Below are 16,085 nucleotides of genomic sequence, written 5' to 3'. Positions count from 1 at the left end.
TAGCAATGAGTGTGTAATAGATGGATGCAAGGTATCTTATGGGGAATAATTATAAAACCATGTTCCAACAATAATAATCTAAAACAGTATTTGACAGTCTAAATCTTGAAAACAGAGTTATGCCAACCTTCTGCATAAAGCTAATATGTTTAACAGGAAGCATTCATGATGAATGATTCATCTTGAAAATAAGATTTCATTTTATACAAATCTTTTGTCTGAGGAGTTAGCCTGTATGTGTGTTATATATTTAGTTTTTCATTGCAAGAAAAATAGTATTCAATCCGCTATAATATCAGTATCTATAATCTTCTCTACAAGCATATTTGTACGTATACACATTTGTATTACTCTAATTTAGCAGATGTCTTTGATATTTATTCCCCTTTTGTCATAGCATCCTTGCTCATATGACCTACAGTAAATGAAAAACTAAATGTGAAATGATTTTAAAGTCATTTTCTAGGCTTTATTATTTTATAAGCCTAGTAAAAAGTGGATTAGGTGCATTAGTTTTAGTTAAGAATTAAAGTTTGAGTAAAGACTTACTTTTTCACATGCTATTTAAATTAAAATGCCTTTAATTAAAAGATAATATTAAAATATGAGGCCTTTTTCCCCACAGGCCTTTCTAGTTTTGTCTTGCTAATAACTTGCATCCAACAGAAACATTAGTGTTTGTTTTTGGTCTTTTCTTTTGGCCTTGATCAAGGGAAATATTTATTTAAAGAATGCCTTGTTTATTTAGAATGACATGATTTACCTCATTTAGAATGACTTCTATTTCTCATGTGTTAATAAATGTATTTCTTTATATTGCTTTAAAACACTTGCATCTTTGCTCTTTTCTAACTCTGAACTTTCCTCTGTGGCTGCATCTGAGGTGCTTTCTTCAGGTATAGTTTTTTTTTTTTTTCTTCCACTATATACTTTTCCAGCACTTATATTTAGTTGGTCTTTTTTCTTCCAAAAATGCTCATCTGAACAAAATTTTAATGTAATGAATTATAAAATAGTTACTAGTCGTAAAAATGAATGTTGTTTATTAATACTTTCAATTGTGTAAATTTTAAAAGTCTCCTCGTTTTACTTTCATGCAGGTGATGAAACTTACCAGGATATTTTTCGTGATTTCTCCCAAATGGCATCCAATAATCCAGAGAAACTAAATCGTTTCCAGCAAGATTCACAGAAATTTTGAATTTTTTTAAGAAGGGGAAAATAGTAAATCTGGTGACTCCCTAATGTGTACATCTGAAAACTCACAGATTTTTACTTCTTTAATTCTACTTACTTACTTTTAGTAGCTATTGAGTTGTTTGGGAAAAAGGTACCCGTTCATTGATATTTTTACAAATCAAAACATAGATCTCTAGTAGTTGGGAGAGGAACCTACTTTAAGACTTTTTTTATTAAAAATTTTTTTTTAAAGCCTGTTTAAAGGGCTATTTTTTGTAGGTTAAAATTTAAATCTAGACTTAGGCCATCTCTAGGTTACAAGATGCTAAGAGTTTAGACAAAATAATCTTTTTCTCCCAGTGGGTGGTAGCATTGATTTTTTTCTTCTGTGCACCGTGCCCAGGATTGTTCAGTCAAGCATATCGGCATCGAGTGGGAGCCTGATGTCCTGCCTGACTTGAGAATATGTCTTTGCTTTAGCTTCCCTGATGTTGGTGATTCAGAAATAGTTTTTTTCTGTTTGTTTGTTTGTTTCTTGGTAGCCTAGCTGTCATATACACAATATGTACTTTAATTATTAGAACTAGAGAATATATGCCCCCCATTTGCTCATAAATGCAGTTATATTCCTCAGTTATTGTCCAGTACTTTAACGTACATATAGTGGCTGTACGGATTGACATAACTCAGTCCTTTAGATTTATTCCATTTTATGAAGGAAAAAAAAAGCCCTCGACAATAGTTTTTTTTAAATTACCAAAAGAATCTCATAGAAGTTGTAGTTCTTCATTGTTGAGTTGATTTCCTAAAACCTTGACAAATTTATTGATGTAACAAAACTGTGTTTCAAAGGTTACTTGAATGTTGCAAAATTATGCTTTCATCAGATTGTAACTATCAAAGGAAAAGTTGACTTATAAAATAATGTAGAACATTTTTATATTTGAAATGTGTCCTTTTCCAGATACATTTTTGCTATTGCTCCTAGTGAAAGGAAAAATCTCTCTGTAAAAGGAGTAAAAAAGACTCAAGTTTTTTTAGTTTATACTAAAATATACAGCAATAAATTGCTTTTTTAATTCTTCTAACATCTCTCCTGTGTACTTGTTGTACACGGTATACATTCTTTTAAATTATAGCATCTATGTAGCTTTAGTATTTGGTTACGTGAATCACAGACCCTTGAATTCCAAAATATTATGGGTATACTAATTTTCCAGGTATATGCTACAGATTAGTCTGATTCTATCTTTGATTGACGTATCTTGTCGAGTATAAAATAAGTAATTTGCCTTATGGTTTCTTTCTAATATTGTCATAATTAAGTTTAACTTTCTTTTTCAAGTTACGTGTAAGTAATATTATTGATACTCAGTTTCTAAATGAGAGGTTTTAAACTTGAGCTGCCAAATAAGTACAGAAATTATATTTCATTGTGTAGATAATAAATTTTCTAACATTTTCCCACCAGTAAGTAGAGTTTTCTAAGTTGACTGAACATCAAATCAGAATCTGTCTAAACAGGAATTATACTGACATAAATTCACATCACAGAAAAGGTTCCATATTTGTTTGGCCAAATTGCATGCATATAATGCTTATTTAGTAATAATTGCTGTGTATCAGATAAGGATACAAATATATTTAGGGATTATTTCTAAGGAAATGATAACTTCCAAAGCCTTGTATTTTAATTGCAACAATACCAGGAACCTTAAATCTTTCCTGTTTCACCTCACAGTCACAGGTCACCAGGCTTTGCAAAAGTTTGATTTGTAGCATTTTTATTAGTGTACTTTGAAATTAATTGTCCGAAAAGCTCAAGGAGAAGGAAATATGTTGAGAAAAGAAAGAAACAAAGAAAGGAAGAAAGAAAAAAAAGAGAAAAGAGAGCCTCACTTTTCCTTTGTAGTGCCTATTCCTGTTTTGCTCCTAGGAATTCATCTGACCTTTATCTGAGGAAGCCTAGGCAGTTTTCCTTTTGGATCCAGCCTTCGGTCTTCAGATCACCTCTGGGATCTCTGGTTGTAAAAGCAATTCTTGATCATACTCTTAACTCCTGTGGCTTCAGTCATGAGTTGTTAATATGGCAGTAATTATGTCTACTTAAATTTAATTGTTAGAGATGTATTTGAAGTACACTAAAGATCATGGTTCTGAAATATCTTCAGAGAAAGTGTAATCTTTAACAGTACAGGGAGCCTGTACATACAAAAATATACTTCTGTGGCTTGATTTCTTGAATATGCCGAGACCCAATTTGGATTAAATTTGGCAGAAATGATGCAGGAGTAACAGCAAGGTTTTAAAGTAACTTAATGGTTACAAGTAGTTACAGAGTAGGTTGGCTCTTAACCAAGGTGAATTAGCTGTGTCAACTAATAGCCTTTCTGTAGTATGTAACAAATCTTAGTTTCATTATGCTGTGAATTATTCAGTATAATATGATAAATTATAGTATAAACAACGTTAGTCATACTCTTGGGCTTCAGAAATCAATTTGACTGTCCTTTGTTTTCATTCCCTCACTGATCTGCTGGTATTAGTTTCTGATTCCTTATCATTATTCCATTAACTCATTAACTTAAAAGTTAGAGTAATCTCAAAATAAGAATAGTAGTACTATGAGGAATTCATAAAATGCAGTTTCATGTTAGAACTAGACTAAAGGTAATTGCATAGTTATTTGCAGTTTTTTCATTGTTAACACTTACATGTTTAAGATTTCTAAGGTTTTAAAAATTACCTTTGGTACAATCCTTAGAAATGCAGAAATTTCCAGGGATTCACTGTATTACATTGTTTGCCTAATTTATACTGGTCTTTGTAGATGTTAATCAACTTTGGTGTTTACTTTGTAAAACATATAGATTTTATTTGGAATATTACTTTGGTTCTTCATGGGTGCATTTTGAAAAAAAACTTATACTTTCACAGTCTGGACAGCTTAAGTTTGTGATGTGTTAAGCAGTATTTTAAAAATATAATTTTACACATGTGAAGTGGGGTCATGATAAACCAAATTGTATTTAAGATTAAATTTACTATCCATTTTGAATAAGACATTCCCGTATCACTCTTATATCGTGGAATTAACTTTTCTGTTTGATAGCACTTTCGACTGTGGACATGAGCTGGAAAAATGCTATATTTTTATAGAATTGTCTGTTCAGAATGACTTCAGACATGCATGATATAGTGGAAAGAGCACTGACTAGTTACTTACTACTCTTATTGGATTCAGAGCTCCTCGCAAATAAAATGAGTGGGATGAAACAAGGTGGAACTGTAACAGCATCCCTTGGTGTACTGTTCTGCTGCTCACATCTGCTCACAGTGTGCTTTGCCATTACTCACAGTAGGACTTCTGAGATCTTAATCTAAGAGCACCAACAGTGTCTCTTCTTTGATCCTGGGCTGCTCCTCTTGTTTTACAGAGCGGGTCACTGGTTTGCTGATTGGTGGCGTAGCTGACACCAGAACCCCTGTCTGACTAGTAGACAAGAGGCACTTTACTCATATCATGAAATGATTTGAAATCATTGTAAAGCAGCAAAATTGGATAATGACTGCCAGCTTTCCTTGTGCTTTGATAACGAAGACTCCAAGTATTCTGGAGAACCTGGATATAAAATTACTTTGAAGGAATAGATTAAGGTTTAAAGATGTTAAATTGTAGGGAATTTTATATTTTTGCAATAACAAACATTGATGAAGGCAAAACGTTGTAAAGGTAATTTTAATTCACCATGTGCTTATCAATTTCTTGATGCTTCTAAACGAAGAAAACTAAAAGGGGCATGGATTCAGTTTGACCAAATCCTGACATCTATAAATATGATTTTGGGGGCATCCTTTTCTATTTACATAAATTTATCTACTAAAATGAGATAATGGGGGGAGGGAAGCAAGGTTTGATTAAGTAAACTTTTCTCTACATTGCTCTTTTCACTATCTTATGTACTAGATTTTCTTATTTTTCCTCAACACGCCTCCCACCTTTTGGGTGTTCATTTTAAACAGGGAAAGCTCGCTACATTATAAAGAATGTTGGCACCATTTATTATACACAAAGGCTAAAGGTTAACTTTTGGAAGTGATGAGCTCCTTTTCTATATGTGTTTACACGTGCTTTGTGATATTTCTGGATCATTCCAGTCATAAAGACTTATTCCAGGTAATATTCCCTGCTACCTGCGAAAAGGTATATTTTAAAGAATGTATAACCAACAATCCATTTACTTTTTATTAGTATGTAGAGGATTTATTTGTATCTAATTCATGAATGTAGTTTTACTGTAGGATGTCACTGTAAATGGAACAAAGTACATTATCTTTATAGTTATTCTAAAATGTATATTATGTAAGAATTGTAAATATTATACCTGATTAAACTCTTTGTATGCTAAGAAATTATGTCAAGTCAATAAAAATCTCACCTCTGGCATAGTTCTTTTATGCTCAGACTTCCACTTTATCGTGAACTACAATTGCAGACATACATGTTAATAACTGTCATGTTTAAGGTCCTGTATTCCTTTCCAACCCTGTCACACTGGTCCAGATTGATCCTATTTGCTGATTGCTTCAACCATGAAATCCATTTTGATCTTTTAAATATTTTCTTCTGCCTGATCACAGAGCTGTATGGCTCCCAGTTCATTAGCTAAAAACCACAAAAGGTCTTTTTTGCTGTAGCCCTAATTTTTTTCTATTATGATTGAGATATCTGTTGAAGTTTCTAATCTAGGCAACACATTTACACTCAGTCCTTTTAGTAAACAAACAAAAACATGTTTTTGCATGAAATGAGATTGAAGGAATAGAGGCTTGAAAGAACAGACCTGGAAGTGAATTGCCTGCTTTTGCCTTTCCTTTAAAAGTTAGTTGAAAGCAGACACTTAAAACTTTTCTATGTAATTTGCTTTACTCCACTTCATTTCATTTTCATAATAGTTCTTTGACAAAGAGAATCCAAACTGATAGTAAATGTTTTAAATGAAAACAGCCTACTTTTCCTTATTACAAAACAGTGCTCTTTCATTGTAGAAAAATGTTTAAGTAATTAATGGTAGGTAAAAAGAATTCCATCCTAATTCTGTCATCTGCCTGTGATGTTCATGTGTGGCTAGTAGATGGTAGCTACTAGCCACATGTGGCTATTGAAATTTAATTAAAATTAGACAAAATTAAGAGTTCAGTTCATCTGTGGAATTGCCACATTTAAGAGCTGACTAGCCATGTGCCCAGTGACTACTGTTTTGAACAGGGCAGATTATAGCGCATATTCATCCTAGGAAGTTCTATTTGACAGTTACCGAGTACGGGGCAAGCTGTTACTTCTTTGGTATATACCCTTCTAGACCTTTGGGTGTGTGTATTATGTTTATATACAATGGGATCATACTGTTTTGTCAACTGCTTCTTTCACTTAATAAATGAGGAACAAGTTTCTGAGTCCTTAAGTAATCTGCATCACTTTGGGAAGGATTTCTTTAAATGTTTTTATTTTGGAAAATTTCAGACATATACAAAAGTAGAGACAATAACTTCAGTAGCTGTTAGCTCATGGCTAACATTGTTTTATCTATACTCCCACCCATTTTGCCTCTTCCCCATTTTTTTAAACCAAATGCCAGACATTTCAACAAATCGTTGAGTATGTCTCTAAATATGATAGCGCTTATTATGCAGAATCTAAAAAAAAAATGATACAAATGAACTTATTTACAAAACAAAACAGAGAACAAACTTAGGGTTACCAGAGGGGAAGGGTGGTGGTGGGGGGTTGGCGTTAATTAGGGAGTTTGGGACTGAGGTGTACAAACTGCTGTATTTAAAACAGATCACCAACAGGGACCTACTGTGTAACTGCAGGGAACGCTGCTCAATATTAGGTAACAACCTAAATGGGAAAAGAATCCGAAAAAGAATAGATACATATATATGTATAACTGAATCACTTTGCTGTACACCTGAAACTAACACAACATTGTTAATCAACTCTCCTCCAATATAAAATAAAAAGTTAAAAACATAAAGGGGGAAAAAAAAGGACTGTTTAAAAAAAATCATATCACCTTCCTTAAAATATGAAACTATATAGTCAATATTCAAATTTTCCCAATGTCTTAGCTGTGTTCTTTAAAAAAAGATTTTTCAAATCAGAATTCATGTAAGTTCCATTCATTGCAATTGGCTAATATATCTCGAGTCTCTATAGGTTCTTCTTCTATTTATCACTTTAAAAAATTTCCCTTATAGTTTGTTGAATACATCACTTTTAATGACAGAATCTTTATTTTAGTTTCACTTTACTGATGAACATTTGATTTCAACATCTTGTCATCATAAACCTAGTTCTTCATTACCCTTATGGCTAAATATTTGAGTACATTCTTCCTTATTTCCTTAGGATGAATTCCTAGATGTGAGAATGCTGGTTCACAATGGGTGGGTGTATTTTTGAGGCTCATTCAATGAGTCAGGCACTGTGTTAGGTACTGGGGATATTACGGTTAAAAAAAAAAAAAAAAAAAGAGACACACTACCTGTTCTCTTGAAGTCTTGCCTTCTTGCAGCGGAGAAAGATAGGACTGGGCAGTTCATAGGTGGCCCTCATGGGATCCCTGAGGATGGTGCCTCATCTGGACACTGGACGCGTTGGTGTTTAGAGACCATTCCTCGAGGCAGTGACATTTAAGCCAGGGTCTGAAGCCAGAGAGGTTGGCTCGGTGAAGAGCGAGGGCAGTACTTTTCAAACTTTGGCTTGTAAAAGAATCACCGTCGAAGCCCAGGCTCATTGAAGACAATAGGGCCTGAGCCCTTGTGTTTTTACCAAGCTCCCCATTGTTTCCAATGCCAATCAAAATTTGAGACCCTTGTCTCAGGAAGAAACATTCATCTGGATAGGAGAGAGAACTGAAAGTTCTCTTAGAAAGATTTTAGAATTGCCAGAGTGCCCTCCAGGAAAGTTGTGTCAATATACACACCCCCATCTACTGTAGAGGAGTGTCTGTTTCCCTGTATCTGATAATATTGGGTAGTAGTCAATAAAGAAAAAAGCCTGCTAAACTATCAGATTTCTATGTTACATTACAGATGTAGAAATCATACAACAGGAAAAACCATCTCCTCTGGCTAGAAGTCAGAGAACTTGACCACAGTTAAAGTTAGAACTGAAGGGTCACTTGCTGACCAAGTTCTTTGTCTATTTAGTCATATTGTTATACACCCAGATATATCTATTTTAAGCTGAGAAAATAGCACATAACATATGACACACTACATACTTTCTCTTTTTGTTTAAAAAGCCTTTATTCATTTTTGATAAAGGAAAGGACAATCTCAATGTCAACTTGTCACCTAATCATAAATATGAATTTACAGGATTCACTGCCCTAAAGACACTGCATCTACTGACTGACAACATAACTTAAAATGAAAAGCTCCTTTCTGTTCCCTAAGGTTGCATGTTGAAAGAATTAAACAGTCCCTTGCAATAGTCAACATTGGTACTTGGCCTAGGTGTAAGATCAAATAGCAAAACAGGAGCAAAAGAAGGCCAAAAGCATAACTCGATTGCCCAGCAAGTACAAACATTGGAACAAAGAAAGTTTCAGGCACCAGATAAAAAAAGGCAGGTTCATTAGCATAAAAAAATTTTCACTTGGTTGAAGGTGAGGTCAGCTATTCCACCCGTTAACATGTATGCCAATCCTAATGGCTAACATGGAACCACAGATACAAAAACAGAGACCTTAACGTCAATAACTACACAATGTAAAATTCAAAACTGGAATTAACCCAGGTCATCCTCCAAAATCTATAGCTAAAACTGTTTTTAATGCACCAGGAAGATCTGTTGTAATGACATGAGTTGGTCACACTTAGATTTGCATTTATATAGGATTTAAGGGATACCTTTCCCCACTATTCCTTCTTAAGTCTGAATATGGATATGCTTAACTACCCAGCTCATGCACTAACTGCACTAAAAATGATGAAACTTACTACCATGACTTTTTCTAAGAATTCACACCACATAACAGCTAACACCCAATATAGCTTCCTAAGAATGCCCCAACAGAAAACATTTTGTTCAGTTTGGTGCTTGCTGTGACAAAATATCAACAGAATAGTATACAATTAATTTAGTTACTCAGCCACTACTACAAATATTTTAATCTAACTTTTGTTCAGACTTTAATAACTTTGTATGTATTTGCCAAAATCCTTGTGTTAAATGTAACTACATCTGATATTCTTAAACTGTAGCTCCTGTAACATGGTTCAAGTGTTTTTTTCCCCTGGGTATATCTAGACATTTTAAGCAAGAAAACAAAGTTATGGTATTATGATTAGCCAAAGCTCTTTCCAGCAGACCACTGAATACAGCAAGTCATAACAAATGCCTTCCCAGAGACAAGAACAAAGCAAAATATTTTCTATTCATAAAAGGAGCTACCAGCATGCTTTGTGCCATTAAAAAGCTACTTTTCAAACTATAACCAGAAGACTTACGGTCTACTAGAAAGCTTCCACTAATCACAACACTATAACTAAGCCACAGAAACTTTCATGACAAAGGCTCCAGATATACAGAGAGAAAACATTACTTAAAGTTACGTGGAAGCCTCAGTTAACAGGGAAATGAAGCCTTAGAAGATAGAATACATCTAACAAAAAAGGGGAACACAGTAGACACTGTAGCTGGCTATTAGTAAAGGACCACAGTTTCTCCCTATGGATCAACACTCCCTACAAAATAAACTGTACCTTAATTATCGCTTATTTAAAATTACACTTACAGAGCTATTTAGTGCCTGACTCAGAAAAACAATCACATAAGGAAGCATTTATTTGAGGTTTAACATGAAATCATACAAATAAAATTTGTATAAACACAAATCCACATCGAGTCATAACACAGATAGCAAAAGACAAAAAAGAAAACTAATTGGCGGCTATATACAGTTGGACACAGTTGTGTCTTGTACACTAGAAAGTCTTTTACAAAATAATCATCTTAGATCAACAGAAGACCAATCTTCAATGTTGTCCTTGCAAGATGGGTTGCTTTAGCAATCTCTTCCTGTTTTCTCCAACGTCCCTTTTTAATATGGCTGGTAATTATTTTGGTGATTGCCACCCCCTCGAGATGGCTTGCCATAAGTGCTCTGTTGGCCACTGTAGTCTGCATATCCCTGTCCATATCCATAGTTCCCATAGTTATACACAGTATAACCAGAGCCGCCATAGCCACTATAGTTTTGATCACCACCATAAGCACTATTGTAATTTCCATATCCTTGATCATAACAGTTATTAAATCCTTGGTTCCAGTTTTGGCCCTGACCTTGGCCATGACCCCTAGTACCTCCTCGTCCACCAGCTGCAGCACCTCTTCCTCCTTTTTGTTGTTGCTGTTGCTGCCTATATACCTCTTTGGGTTGTGCAACTTTGATTTCACACTTCCCAGAACCAATTTGATGATATCTGCCTTCTACCAATTTCTTTACTGGCTCTCCGTCTGTATATGTAATAAAACAAAATCCTCTTCTTTCATTTGTTTTTGTATCCATGGGAAGTTCAATATTTTCAATCTCTCCAAAGGCTCCAAAATATTCTTTAATTTGTTCTTCCGAAGTATCTGGGCTCAACCCACCCACAAAAACCTTTTTGGGGGTTTCCTTCCCTTTTAAAGCTTTGGCCCTTTTAGGGTCTATCAATTTGCCATCCAGCTTGTGTTCTTTCAGTTTCAAAACCTTATCAACACTAGCAGCATCTTTGAAACGCACAAATCCAAATCCTCTTGATCTTCCAGTGACTGGATCTGTTTTAATTGTGCAGTCTACAACTTCCCCAAATCGAGACAAATATTCAGTCAGATCTTTCTTGCTTGTATCCCAGCTCAAGCCTCCAATAAACATTTTACCGTCATTCTGCTGATTCTTTTTTTTTTTTAAACATCTTTATTGAAGTATAATTGCTTCACAATGGTGTGTTAGTTTCTGCTTTATAACAAAGTGAATCAGCTACACATATACACACGTTCCCATATCTCCTCCCTCCTGCATCTCCCTCCCTCCCACCCTCCCCATCCCACCCCCCCCAGGCGGTCACAAAGCACCGAGCTGATCTCCCTCCCTGTGCTATGCGGCTGCTTCCCACTAGCTATCTATTTTACATTTGGTAGTGTATATATGTCCATGACACTCTCTCACCCTGTCACATCTCACCCCTCCCCCTCCCCATATCCTCAAGTCCATTCTTTAGTAGGTCTGTGTCTTTATTCCCATCTTGCCACTAGGTTCTTCATGACCCATTTTTTTTTTCCTTAGATTCCATATATATGTGTTAGCATACTGTATTTGTTTTTCTCTTTCTGACTTACTTCACTCTGTATGACAGACTCTAACTCCATCCACCTCATTACAAATACCTCCACTTCATTTCTTTTTATGGCTTTATGTACTTATGGCTGAGTAATATTCCATTGTATATATGTGCCACATCTTCTTTATCCATTCATCCGATGATGGACACTTAGGTTGCTTCCATGTCCTGGCTATTGTATTCTTGCTCGCGTTGATCTTGGACTCCTCTGCAAATTCCTCTCTGTTGCTGTACTCGTTCACGTCTTCCATAGCGGCTGAGTCGTCGGCCAGGGGTACTGGCATGCAGTCCGAGTCGCGGCAGCGGCGGTGGCCTACATACTTTTTCTTATTTGTCTGTTTTCCCTGCTAGAATGTAAATTCTATGAGGGCAGGGCTTTTGTTTTTTCACTGCTGTATCTCCAGGTGCTACTATGCTTGGCATGTAGTAGTCACTTGATATCTGATATCTATCAAATAAATCACTGGCTACCTTGAACTCACTATTTTAGATTCCAGTCAGCAGTATATCTAGGGAAGCTACAACATTAATTTTTCTTTATGGTCAAAGAATTGAGGATGAAGAAGCTTGGAGAAAAGACCAGTCTCTTGAGTATTTTCCTGTGTCTACTGACTTCCTATGTAAAATTTAAATTATCTTGTTATTCATTTGTTATCCATAAATTCCAGGAGTAGTGATCTTATAAAGGTCTGAAAAAATATATTTGTTGAATAAATTCCAGAATAAATGGCAGAGGAAAAATCCACATTATTGATGGTGTAGGTGGGTGGACTAAAAGGTACAATTCCAGAATTCTTTCCCCCTTATTAATGAACAATAATTAGAATGTAATAATACAATGGTAGCACACAGTGGTGGAGATTCTGTGGTACATGTAGTAAAGTCTTAATGGATATTTGGGGTTTAGAATTTGTAAATACTCTAGAAAAGCTATGGTTGCTAAATTGTATTTTGTACTTGTTGGATATTTAGACTTTGTTTTAGAGTTTGGTGTTTCTAGCATAGTTTCTATTTATTGTTTACTAAGTGTCAGACACTATTCTAACTGCTTTTTATCGATTATCCCTCATAACCCTATGAGGCATAAGTACTAATATTAGCCCCATGTTACATATGGGTATGATTGAAGCTCAGAGAGATTAAGTACCTCCCCTGAAGTCTAACAACTCCTAGTTAGCTGTAAATCCAGCTTTCTGGTGCCTGTGGGAGCAGCCGTGCTCAGGGTCTTCCTACTCTGCCATCTTGCAAAATCCAGCTCTCTTAACCACAATGTCATCTGCTGAAGCTTGTGGTAAAATACACACAACTCAGAGTCTGAGTTACCACTTTCAATGCTAATCTTGGCTGGAAGTTTGGGCTTTGGAAGTGGTATGGCTTGAGTTGGGATCCATTATTTACTAGTCAACTAGATTTGGGCAGTTCACTTCTCTAAATTTCAGTTTCCTCAATTGTAAAGTGCAAATAAGCAAATAATACCTCTACCTCTTAGAGCTGTGTGGATTAAATGAACTAAAGTAATACCTGTTACTAAAGTGAGATAATTTTGCTATTGTTTCCCCCCCCTACCCAAGGTGAGTACCATGTATTGAACTTGTTGCTAAGCATTCTTCAGAGGTCCAAGATTTTTCAGAGAAGTGTTGCTCCAACTGAAAAGAAGAAGAGTTAACAACGAGATGAATTGTGGTTCTGGGGACCACACTTTGAGAAATAATGGCATGGCACAGTAAACGGGTGAGAGAATTTGTGAGTGCATTTGTGCCTGCGTTTTCACCTGCACCTCTTTCAAGCATGCAGACCACTTGTACATGTTTACGTAAACACTGTAGTGTGTCATTGGTCCTCAGAAGACTCAAGTTAATGGGTTTTTAAGTAGTTGGCAGTGTCCAACTATATCGTCAAACCTGCCACTGTGTGACCCTGGGCAAGTGACCTCAGTTATGCCTCAGAATTTGCAAAACCCAGGGCAAGTGACCTCAGTTATGCCTCAGTTAAAAGAGGTACATATTAAGCCTCTTTTAAAGTGTTAAAGTTAAAAAAAAAAAAAAAAATGGATCCTTTAGATTGCCTATGGTCCGCCTCAGAGGTGCCAAGTGAGGTGAGCCGGCCATTTACACCTCGGGTGTCAATCCTACTTCACCGAGAATAGGGAGGGAGTTGCTAGTTTAAATTCTTTAGCCCCTGATAGTCTCCAAGGTGTGAGAGGAGTCGGGGAGAGGACTTAAAGCCTTCAAGAAATTAGGGGGGAAAAAGGTATATAGAGAAAATTTTTCTTTGTGAGTCCAGTTTAGTCTTTTTGCTACCGAAGTCTTAGCTTCGGTTTCTAGCGTCTGGGGCTGGGCACTCAAGAGGGCCATTTTTCACGGACGGTACAGCCAGCTGGCCTGTATGTCCGAGTCCTCACCGGCTTCTCTGACCACTCTGGGGCGGCTCCTGCGGACCCGCGGCGCATCCCCGATGTAATCCTTCTGAGCCTAGGACCCAGCGGCTGCCGGGCAGCCCTGGCCCCGCCTCTCGGCGCGTCAGCGCCCGCGGATTGGCAGCGCGGCTCCGCCTCCGCCATGGCTGCCGCCCGCCGCCGGGGCTCCTAAGTAGCTGCAGGGGTACTGTTCTCCGCTGCGACTCCCCGGCCGCCCTGTCCGCGGGCGGGTGGCGCATGGGTCTCCTCCGAGGCGCGCCCCCATGCGCTCGGGCCATGGCACGTCTGGGCGCTGTGCGCTCCCACTACTGCGCGCTGCTGCTGGCCGCGGCGCTTGCCGTCTGTGCCTTCTACTACCTCGGCTCCGGCCGGGAGACCTTCTCCAGCGCCACCAAGAGGCTGAAGGAGGCCCGCGCCGGAGCCCCCGCCGCGCCCTCGCCGCCTGTGCCGGAGCTGCCGCAGGGCTCCGTGGCGCCGGCCCCGGGCGCTAAGGCCAAGAGCCTGGAGGGCGGCGGGGCCGGGCCGGTGGACTACCACCTGCTGATGATGTTCACCAAGGCGGAACACAATGCCGCGCTGCAGGCCAAGGCCCGCGTCGCGCTCCGCTCCCTGTTGCGCCTCGCTAAGTTCGAGGCGCACGAGGTGCTTAACCTGCACTTCGTGAGCGAGGAGGCCAGCCGCGAGGTGGCCAAGGCCCTGCTGCGGGAGCTGCTACCGCCCGCCGCCGGCTTCAAGTGCAAGGTGAGCGGGGCCTCAGCCGGAGGTTCCGGGCGGGTGGCTCAGTCAGCGCGCGCGCCCGGCCAGGCTCCAGGGGTCAGGAGGGAGGTGTCTTCGTTGCGCTGCCCACTGCCAACGCCAGTAGAAGCGTAACCTCTCAACCCGATCCCACTGGCTGAAGTGTGCATTCACAGCACGCTGGAGGCAGCGTCCGGGGGCGTGTCCGGGAGCCTCGGTGTTAGCCGACTACCCTGACGCGTCTCCCCCTTTAACTGCGGCCTCCTTGAGAATTGGCACGTCCCCTCTTTGCTAGCGTTCCAGGATTCAGCAGTCAGTGCCTTCAGAGCCTGACCCTCTTTTTATTCTTCTCAGTCTTTGACTTTTTTAAAAAATAAATTTATTTTATTTTATTTATTTTTGGCTGCGATGGGTCTTCGTTGCTGCGCGCGGGCTTCTCTCTGGTTGCGGCGAGCGGGGGCTACTCTTCCTTGTGGTGCGCAGGCTTCTCATTGTGGTGGCTTCTCTTGTTGGGAACAGGGGCTTCAGTCGCGTGGGCTTCAGTAGTGGCTCACGGGCTTAGTTGCTCCGTGGCATGTGGAATCTTCCCGGACCAGGGCTCGAACCCGTGTCTCCTGCATTGGCAGGCGGATTCTTAAGCACTGCGCCACCAGGGAAGCCCCTCAGTCTTTGACTTTTGAGGATGGAGCAGGTCATTTGAACGTACCAATATGCTTCTGGTGCAGAGTCTGCTGGACAGGGTCTTCGGCCGCTTGAATTGTTCAAGTTACAGTGACGTTTCTCATAGCTCATTTCTCTAAGGTATTTCAGTCGGAACTAGTCAAGCCCAAACCCAGTCAGTATGAACCATCTCATCTCCTCTGTGTGCCCCCTTCTCAACCCTACCCTCAAGGGTCCTGAACCCATGTAGAGAAGCACCGGTTCCTCCCAGGAGGTACGGATAAGATCTGGGGAGAGCAGAGCTAGTCACCTTGTCCCAGGCTGGACCCATCTGCATCCCCATCATCTCGCTTCACCTCCTGGCTCTGCTTGTCAGAGATTGGATTCCTAACTTAGAGTTAATGGTCTCAGTTAAATTGCTTGCCTCGTTTTGACCTAATAGTTGCACAGAGGGGATCCAAGGTCAGATTTTGGGATAGAAATAGTAGGCGATCTTAAAGGATGGAGCCTGATGGTGGGGGGATGGGCGGTGAGGCAAGAGTAGTGTTCCATGTGTTTGTGCCTAGTGAGTGACTAAGGGGAGCTGATGCCAGGATCCTGCAGGGTTCAGGGGTCTGTTGTTTGTTGTCTACAGAATCAAGTTCTAATTTCTTGGTAGGGCTGTCTGTGTTGTGGCCCTGGCTCTCCTCTTCAGCCG

At 39.0% G+C, this 16,085-nt stretch overlaps 2 protein-coding genes and 1 pseudogene across 6 annotated transcripts in view; 2 read left to right on the top strand and 1 right to left on the bottom strand.

Moving 5' to 3' along the window:
* ACAP2 (ArfGAP with coiled-coil, ankyrin repeat and PH domains 2) overlaps positions 1–6,099 on the top strand; it is a 157,170-nt gene extending 151,071 nt beyond the window's left edge. For all 4 annotated transcript variants that reach the window (XM_082458593.1, XM_082458592.1, XM_082458590.1 and 1 more), the window contains one exon: positions 1,101–6,099. In XM_082458593.1, coding sequence (XP_082314719.1) covers positions 1,101–1,201 — 101 coding nt within the window. In that variant the 3' untranslated portion in view covers positions 1,202–6,099. The remainder of the gene's footprint in view (positions 1–1,100) is intronic.
* Positions 6,100–6,226: 127 nt separating this feature from the next.
* On the bottom strand, positions 6,227–11,642 carry LOC309659205 (heterogeneous nuclear ribonucleoprotein D-like pseudogene; annotated as a pseudogene). Its single transcript has one exon. The product of its transcript is annotated as a heterogeneous nuclear ribonucleoprotein D-like pseudogene (transcript).
* Positions 11,643–14,105: 2,463 nt separating this feature from the next.
* The window catches only part of XXYLT1 (xyloside xylosyltransferase 1), a 186,323-nt gene continuing 184,343 nt past the window's right edge, over positions 14,106–16,085 (top strand). The window contains exon 1 of the mRNA XM_082458675.1: positions 14,106–14,734. Coding sequence (XP_082314801.1) covers positions 14,231–14,734 — 504 coding nt within the window. The 5' untranslated portion in view covers positions 14,106–14,230. The remainder of the gene's footprint in view (positions 14,735–16,085) is intronic.

This window comes from Balaenoptera physalus, assembly GCF_965194825.1.
Source record: "Balaenoptera physalus genome assembly, chromosome: 4".
Taxonomy (NCBI): Eukaryota; Metazoa; Chordata; class Mammalia; order Artiodactyla; family Balaenopteridae; genus Balaenoptera; species Balaenoptera physalus.
The sequence above is the reverse complement of the archived record's forward strand: the minus strand, read 5'-3'. Positions and strand labels throughout refer to the sequence as shown.